The sequence below is a fragment of the Triticum aestivum genome, chromosome 7D, assembly GCF_018294505.1.
Source record: "Triticum aestivum cultivar Chinese Spring chromosome 7D, IWGSC CS RefSeq v2.1, whole genome shotgun sequence".
NCBI classification, from domain to species: domain Eukaryota; kingdom Viridiplantae; phylum Streptophyta; class Magnoliopsida; order Poales; family Poaceae; genus Triticum; species Triticum aestivum.
In genome coordinates, this window is record NC_057814.1 from 168509059 (window position 1) to 168518122 (window position 9064).

General features: G+C 55.1%; 1 protein-coding gene across 1 annotated transcript; it reads right to left on the bottom strand.

Moving 5' to 3' along the window:
• Positions 1–6057: 6057 nt before the first annotated feature.
• On the bottom strand, positions 6058–8197 carry LOC123167808 (3-ketoacyl-CoA synthase 6). Its single transcript, XM_044585670.1, has one exon. It carries the CDS (start codon positions 8097–8099, stop codon positions 6615–6617), a length of 1485 nt encoding a protein of 494 aa, XP_044441605.1. The 5' UTR covers positions 8100–8197; the 3' UTR covers positions 6058–6614.
• Positions 8198–9064: the final 867 nt, after the last annotated feature.

Sequence of the window (9064 nt, forward strand, 5' to 3'; positions counted from 1 at the left end):
TGGCAGGGGCTACATCAGCAGACTCCAACTCATAGGTGATGTCACGGAGCAAGTCATCAGCATCCAGAGGCTGAGTTGAGCTGCGGTAGATGGTTGGGTTGAGGCGTATGAAATCTTGAAGAGTCACTTGGGCTGGCTGCTGGTTCATATTGGGGCGAGGAAACTGAGCCATCATATTTTCCATGAATTGGCGGTTCAGTTCAAACTGTTGGATCATACCAGCCATGTACTCAGGTGGTGGTGGGGCATCACCACCACGACCACGACCACCTGGTCTAACCATCCTGCTCATATATAACAGGGGTGGTTCAGCATTGAGAAATATTTACAAAGACAAGAATCATTCATGATGAAACATGCATAACGAAAGGAGCACGATAGCTACTACATAGTAGTCGGCATAACTTACAAAAGGGGTCATGAATAGAGTTCAGTACATGGACTAAAACATCATAGGCGGCACACAGGCTCGCGGCGACTGCAACTAATACTACAAGCAAGCCTACATCAGTCCCAAGAGGTACTGTGGAGGTAATCGTAGCCCGACAGCTGGTAGTGAGGCAACGGATAGCCCTCCACGTCAGTAGACTGGGGGCCGCGGATACCCAGGTGTAGACCCCGACGCTCAGGTGGCAGAAGAGGACCAAGTGCGGGAGAGTAGCCTCCCACCTCTGGCCAACCGACACCGTGGGGCATCACGGTCCTGGCTGGGTAGATCGCAGTACGCGGTACCTGTCCAGACCGGACAAAGGGGTGCAGCAGCGTCAGAGCACGGTAAAGGTGCTGACGGGTGGTGTACATCTCGTGGCGAAGAGCTCGGTTAGCTCGATCCAGCCCATCAGCATGCAGAACCAGGTGCTGATGGTAGAAGGGCTCTCGGGTGACAGTGGAGTAGGCAGCAGTATAGTATCCCTCCGCACCAACATCAGAGGCGATAGCAATGTGCCTGAAAGGGGAGGTGTCCAACTCCTGATACTCTCCACGAAGACGTGTCAGAGCAGCATAGGCAGCATCGTGGACAGCCATATCGATGGTCACACCAACACCATGTGCGGTGTGCAGCACAGTAGTGGAGTCATACTCCCGAGAGTAGAGGTGGACGATGGCACGGTACTGCTCCTGGTTAAAGTCCTGGTACTCCTCGTAGACGGTGTACTCAGGGTGCCAGCGATAACCCAGATAGGTCATCATCTCAGCTAGCACCGCAGGTGATCCCGAGGCACCAATGGCCATCGTGTGGCGAGCGACCTGCCTCGTGGGTTCCATCTGAAAGCAAAGACGTTTCAAAGGAGTCAAATGACAGTGTGTGAATTGTTCAAAATACTATTCTAAGAAACAACTATGGCTTATCCATCTTTGGGGTGAACGCGGTCACGGGATCCTAGTGTTAGAGTTAGTAAATTCGTTTAACCCGAGTAGAAGAGAGTTCAGAGTCCCAGAGTAAAGGTCGAGGAGTAAAAGATCCTAGTACCACCCAATGGCGACGTGGGCCCGTAAGACACACAGCCATGTTAGTAAAAAGTTTTGTAATGTCTAGACTCGACTTTGGCCAAGGAGTGTGGATAGGGGGATTCCTACAGGCAGTCGGCTCTGATACCAACTTGTGACGCCCCCGATTTGACCGTACACTAATCATGCACGCAAATGTGTACGATCAAGATTAGGGACTCACGGGAAGATATCACAACACAACTCTACAACATAAATAAGTCATACAAGCATTATAATACAAGCCAAGGGCCTCGAGGGCTCGAATACAAGTGCTCGATCATAGACGAGTCAGCGGAAGCAACAATATCTGAGTACAGACATAAGTTAAACAAGTTTGCCTTAAGAAGGCTAGCACAAAAGTTGTAAATAAGTACAATTAAGCGGAACATCTAGAGTCAATATCATTTCCAAGTTTCTTTGATTGATCTTTCATGTTCTTAAAATGATTAGTCACATCATCGTTACTACTTATTAATGGTACAAAAACTCTCATCCGTTAGAAAATAAGAAAATCACTCTTGTATTGATCATCCATTTTGTTACATATTTTATTGACGACAACCATATATCAAAAGCACCGGCCAATTAATTCCATGGAAACCGGCAACATCAGTACTAGCTTTACAGGTTGATAGACCAAAGTAAAAGTAGTATGTTTATTTGTCTTGCACCATTAGTTTAGCAAGATCGGTAATTCCATCAGGACCAACATATGATGTTTATCTGAATCAAAATCAACCAGATAAAACTCAGCTAGCTTCAGTAAGCTCCTCACGTCATAAACATCGTCAATCTTGCTTTATTAAGACTTTTTAAGTATTCTGAAATTCCCATCTGATTAGTCGGAATATGACAATTTAAATCAGTTTCTATCTGAATAAAAGGCTATGTGAGACTAGCAGTAGCGCAACATTTGTTTGCTTGCGTATAAGGGTGGCCTTGAAGTACTTGCTTTATTATCTTGATATAATGAGCGTTCTTTTAGCAAAATGTTGTTCCATACTAGACCAAGGTTCGACCAAAACACAATCAGATAATTAAGATTGGATAAGAGTTATACAAGAGGGAGAGGATGTGCTATCGCAAGTACTAATATTTTGAATAACAATTATCAGTAGCCTGCCGCTTCCGGTTGCGAGCATGAAGGCCACGAGTATATAAGAGACAGAACGAGAAGTTTTCGCCAAATCCCCTGCTATCCATTATGAAAATAGGGGAAAGAGGAAAAAGACCCGCCACAGCCAAGCTCCACCATGGCATAGCGCAAAATCCACGGCATCGCCCCAATCGCCACCAAGGCAAGTCTAACCCTAAACACTAACCTACACCAATTATTTACAGGAGCAATCCGCCCTCCTCCCCCATCCCCACTCCCACCAGCGAGGACGACTCTCAGAGCAGGTACAATAGTGGGCTTATAGCCCGTCTACATGGAGCTTTTGCCTATGTGGAGGAAAGAGACATAAAAAAAATGATGGAAGTGAGCTCTCATGCAAGAATCTAGCTATATGTGTGTTTCTAGACAAAAGTAATAGTCACATTAAAGAGAAAGAGAGGGGAGTAGTCTAATAGCCAATCTTATTGTAGAGTGGCTATACATATTGGCTTTAGATGACATGCTAGCTTCATATAGTCAGCAGTTGGCTATACTACTAAACCATGCTCTCAGGAGCAGTCAGAGAAAAGAGAGAAACGATTAGCAAAAATGAGGGCCTGGTCCGCGTCGCACCGGCACGCTATGTTGCGAGAATGTTAATATTGCGATGGAAAACCGAATGGTAAAATTGACGTCTCCGTCATGCCATGAAATCCACTAAATACCCGCCTGCGCAGCAAACTGAAGGAAGCTTCATTTCACGTTCGATTCCGGACTCTGTTGACTCTGTCAACGTTATCCAGTCTTCTCAGAGCCGCAGGTGCTTTTACAGAGCAGACTCCATTGACCTGATCATTCATGGCTTCACGAAGCTAACCTACAGCTTGACTGGTTCTTCCTGCAGAATCACAGTTCACTGTTCGACAGCCTGAATCGAGCGGAACTCCTGTCTCCTCATTTAGTACGTTGGCGGACATCACATCACATCAGCGGTCGCAAATCGGCAGCAGAAAAAGAGGGGACATCAAGGTATAATAATCATCAACTCAACCGCCAATGCCGACCGATCGACAAGGGCGAGACCGCGAGAGGGTCCCGTCCGCCATGAAAATGGAAGCCAAGAGGAACGAAACGGGTGCATGCATCTGCATCTGTGTGACGATCCTCCCCCACGCATGCATGGATTCAGATCCTCGCCAATCAATCCGCTGGAACGGGCGCCGATTTTAAGGCCACATGTGGCAATGATGCCCGGATCGGAAGGCGTTACATTGCGCGTTCTAGGAGCGACACCAAGGTTCAATAATGGGAGCAGCACGGCAGCCACGGCATCGCGGCGAGGAAGAACGAGAGCGGAACTGGCAAGATTCCCCTTCACGAACGGGGCTGCAAGAGAGCACGCGGCATTCAAGGCTCCCCATTGCAGCCCGGCCTACTGCTCCCCAACTCCTCCATGCCACATTTACGCCCGCCCTCCCACTCTTCCTACCTTGCTTCAGCACGGCACCACTGCCAGCGCCAGGCCCATAAATTCGACCTCCATCGCTGGAGAGGAAGCACACAAGGATGGGTTGGAGTTTGGAAGCGCAGGCCGAGGATAAGGTAAGTGCAGGCCCTCGTACGCTCGTACATAAGGCAAAGCCTCCCAAAGCTAAACTCATGCAGTGACATATACGTGCAGTTATTAGGCCAACTCCACCGCGCGACACCATTTTGTCCGGCCCCATTCGTTTAGGATAAAAGGGACAAACGAGGCGGCCCAGCGCGCGACGGCCCAGACCCATCTAGTCCATTTTGTGTCCGGGCCGACCCATTTCGAGCGCAAACATGCGCCGGGTTTGGGTTGCGAACGGACGCTTCGAACGTCCGCGTCGGGGCCGTGTGGCAGGCGGCCACCTACCTCCCACCCGCCAACATCAATGCGCACGGCAGGTGGCCCTACCTGTCATCCGCCCAGCGAACGGTCGCCGTCCTTTTTGAATGCGAAGATGTGGACCGGTCATCGTCCACACTTCCCTCTCCGGCTCCTCTCTGCCCCCTCGAAACCCGACACTCTTGAAACCCTAGCCGTTCCCTGTCCTCCACCTCGCCGGCCGGCCGCAGCCATGGGGCTTTGGAACTACGGCCGCAAGGGGAAGCACGACCGCGAGGCCGGCTCCTCCTCGGGACGCCGCCGCGGCTCCGTCAAGAAGGAGGAGCCCGCATCACCGCCGCGCTCCTCCAGTCGAGCCCCCGCGCCTGCCCCCTTCACCACCGCCCCTAGGGCCGCCGGCGAGCGCGACCGGCGATACATGGCCGTGGACGTGTGCTGGCGGTACTGGGAGACGAGGACGCCGGTCCCGTGGAGCGACGTGCACCTCCCCAACAATTGGCACCTCTCCGCGGACCGGATCCCGATCCCGCCGGTGCCGATGAGCGGCCGTGCGCGGCGCGATGAGATCGAGCGCCGCCGCCGCCTCCTCCCCGACGACCTCTACTACGACGAGAGGTACGCCCCCGACTCCGTGTTGTGGGACACGTGGCTCTAGGACGAGCACGATGTGCGGCACGCGTCCTACTTCGCCGGCACGGTGTCGGGGCCGCGGCGGCCACGTCGGGAGGTGCGCGGGCCGTACACGGGTGCGCGGCCTCACGCCCACGCCGTCGCCTTCCCCGTCTCCGTCACCACCTCCACCTCCTCGCATGACAGCGGAGGAGTAGGCCCGTCTCATGGTGCGTGTCATGGAGGACTCCATGCGCACGCACGACGAGCGCCAATGGGAGGGCCTCGAGGAGATGACGACCCTCTCCGCGGCCGGCGACGTCGCCATCCCCGAGCTGGAGATGGTGCCGAAGGAGAAGGTGATGGAGGAGCCGCCGGTGGCCGCCTTCCACCCAGGCCTGCTGGGCCAGGGGTGGACCTGGTCGTGCACGGCGGAGCAGATGGCCGACGCCGTGGGGGGCGTTAACTGGTGCCCCACGCCGCCGCGGTCGCCGGAGCGGACGCCTCGCCTCGGGGGGGAGGTGGTGTAGGCACCGGCCACCTTCCAGCCCGCCGGCCCACCTCTGGACGCCGCCGGACTACGTCAACCTCATCAGCGACGACGACGACACCGGCGGCCACTAAAGAAGGCGACGGCCACTAAAGGAGCGCGCGGGCGGCGTTTTTTTTAGTAAACTATGGAACTGGGCCGTTTAAGCGAATCGTGAAACTGGGCTGTTTTGTGGCCGTGACCCCTAAATTATGCTTTAAGTTTTTTTAACTACATTTATTTACTTTTTTAGGCATTTTATTTAAGTTTTTCTTTTTTTATCACGTCCACCCCAGATATGATTTGGGGTGCGGCCGCGCGTTGGGCGCACCCACGACCCAATGGACAGAGGCGAACATGGGCGAACCCATTGCCGTCCCAAAGGGACAAAATCCGGCCAAACCGAATGTCCGTTTGGGGTCGCGCGGTGGAGTTGGCCTTAGTAAATAAAATTGCAAATGTATAATGTAGTACAGTTTATTGTCAACTCGTAGCAGTACATTTTGATTCCTTTGTCCTTCAATGGAGATACAGTAAAGAGCTGAAATTAACAAAAGAGAAGAGGTCCGGGAGAACGGGAAGGAAGAATAGTAAACAAATAAACAAGAGAGAAATGGGGAAAAAAGAAGTACGCTCGCGATCGAGGACCACGATTATACGTTTATGAATGACCGGAAGAAATTAAGCCCTTTGTGCTGGAGCGCAACAACCGGCCGTCGGTTGCACCTCACATGCGCGCGTCAGACAGATCCGGCATATTTAACTCGGCCACCGCGGCTGCTATTACGCCGGCCGGCCCAGCTGCGGCTCCGGCCAGCCGTGTCCTCCTCGACGTCATGGGCACGAGCGCTCCGGCCGATCCGTCGGACCGATCAGGTTTAGCACCGAGGGAAATACACACCAGACTGATAGTAGAAAGAAGAAATGCATGGGGCATAGTAGTTGTCTACGGATACAATCGAGAGAGAAAGCGACAGAGAGAGACATCCTGTTGCAGGCCGCGAGACGTTGGTTGGTTAATGCTTGAGCACCTCAGGGATGTGGACCGGGTAGCGGCTGACGCAGTCGGCCCACGGGCCCTGGGCGTCGCGCGCGGGCTCGATGCACTCCCACGCCGCGCTGTTGCACTTGAACCCGGAGCCGAAGCCGATCATCCACACGCGGTCGCCCTTCCGCATGCGCCCCTTGGCCTCGATGTAGGCCAGCTCGTACCACAGCGAGCTGCTGGACGTGTTGCCGAACCGGTGCAGCGCCATGCGCGACGCCTCCACGTGCTCGTCCGACAGCCCCAGGCTGTTCTGCAGCTCGTCGATCACGGCGCGACCGCCCGCGTGGATGCAGAAGTGCTCGAACGCCATGCGGAAGTCGGGCAGGTACGGTTTGATGCTCTTGTTGTTGAACACCCGCCGCGCGATGAAGGACAGCGCGAACAGCAGCTGCTCCGACGCCGGGAGCACCAGGGGCCCGATCGCCGTGATGTTGGCCTTGAGCGCGTCGCCGGCGATGGTCATCAGGTCCTTGTTCAGGTTGATGCCCCGGTGGCCCTCGTCGTCCTCCTCCTGGTACACGCACCGGTACGCGTTGTCCTGCGCGCCGGTGAGCGTGCGCACCACGCGGGAGAGCCGGAAGCGGGCCTTGGCGCGGGACGTGGACAGCAGCGCCGCCGCGCCGCCCATGCGGAAGAGGCAGTTGGGCAGCAGCATGGCGCGCTCCTTGCCGACGTAGTAGTTGGGCGTGATGGTCTCCGTGGACACCACCAGCGCGTGCGAGCCCCGCGGCGCCACCTGCAGGAAGTTGCGCGCCAGCCCCACGGAGACGAGCCCGGCGCTGCACCCCATCCCGGAGAGGTGCACGTTGCGGATGTCGCTGCGCATCTTGTACTTGCGGATGATCATGTCGGTGAAGGACGGGATGGGCGCGAAGAGGCTGCAGTTGACGACGAGGAAGTCAATGGCGTCGGGGCTGATGCCCGTCTTGGCGAGCAGGTCGTCGATGGTGGAGAAGATGACGAGCTCCACCTCCTCGCGCGAGGCCTCCAGGTTCCGGTACGGCGGGATGAAGTGGTGCGCGGGGGGCAGGCACGTCTCCTCCCCGAGCCCGGACCGCTCCAGCAGCCGCGTCATGAACCGGACGCTGCGCTCGTCAATGGAGGCCCCCTCGATGAACGTCACCAGCTTGGCGTGCTCGAGGAACGTGCCGAAGGGGACGCGGTGGCTGGGCTTGGTGCGGAAGCAGGCGTAGTCGACCAGGTACACGGAGCGCGGCCGCATCATGAGGTACAGGACGCCCGCGGCGGCCGGGACGAACGCGGCCAGGAAGACGTGCACGGGCCGGAGCGCGTGCAGCCTGGCGAGAAGCTCCTCCGGCCCGACGCGCGCCGCGCTGACGATGCCCGCGACGACCAGCGGCACGGCGAGCACGGCGAGCACGGCGAGGAAGTTGTTCACCACGTACTGGTACGCCGGCTTGAGGCGCCGGAGCTGGGGCGACGAGGAGCTCATGCTGTCCGCTCTCCGCTGCGGCTTGCACTGCACGCACGCGTGAGTGAGTGTGTTACTGTGCCTGCCGCGCGCGTGTACCGATCGGCTGGTGCTGAGTTGAGTTCGGGAGAGGGAGGGAAGCGGGAGCGGGTATAAAAAGGAGCTTAAGAGCGCGTTGGTGGGCCACGTTGGTCTTTACGAGCACAGGCTGCTAGCGCTCATGGGCTTTTGTTCGCCGATAAATCTGATGATGGCGATAAGATAATTGATGTTGCTAATCCAGGACCATGCCTCGGCCTCCCTCGGTGATAGGACAGCTTCGTTGTTTCAATGCATTTGCGGGCCCCATATAGTGTCACTACTATAGAGTAGTGACTATTCTCCCAGCAGACCACTAATCATAGATCGATGATAGATCTCGGGGAACATGGAGGCTGGAGAAGATAGAGCACTGGCATCTAAAGAGAACAAACAGATCATTTTTTTGGGAAATACAGCAGGGCAAGTTCTTCATCAAGTTCAAATGAAACAAACAGAGATTTTTTTCCCTTCAAGTTTAAAATTTTGGACAACTGTCACATAGGTGGCCTCTTAAATAGAGCAAGTAGAATTTGTTTTACCCTTTTCCTTGGAAATACAGGGAGAGTGGGAGAGCAAAGTGATTAGTGCCGTGCAAAAGAGATGACCCTTTGGTTAGGGTTTCTCGTGCCTCCCGCCGGTGTCGTCACTGGTCTATCTCGTCTCCTGTGGTCTTAGGGCCATGAAGGCGCACTGAACCATGGCCCTTGCCGACAGGAGGACTTTGTTTTTTTCATGTTTTTTTAGTTAGGGTTTGCGTCCTGCTCAGAGAGACGAGGTAGGGACGGTTCTTTAAAGATGGAATAAGGTTCTCCCTGCCTTGTCCCCGTCCCGGTGGTGTTTCTAGCATCATCGGAGGGCGTGCGAAGGTTTGTCTCCGGCGGATCTCGCGGGATTCGATCGGTGTT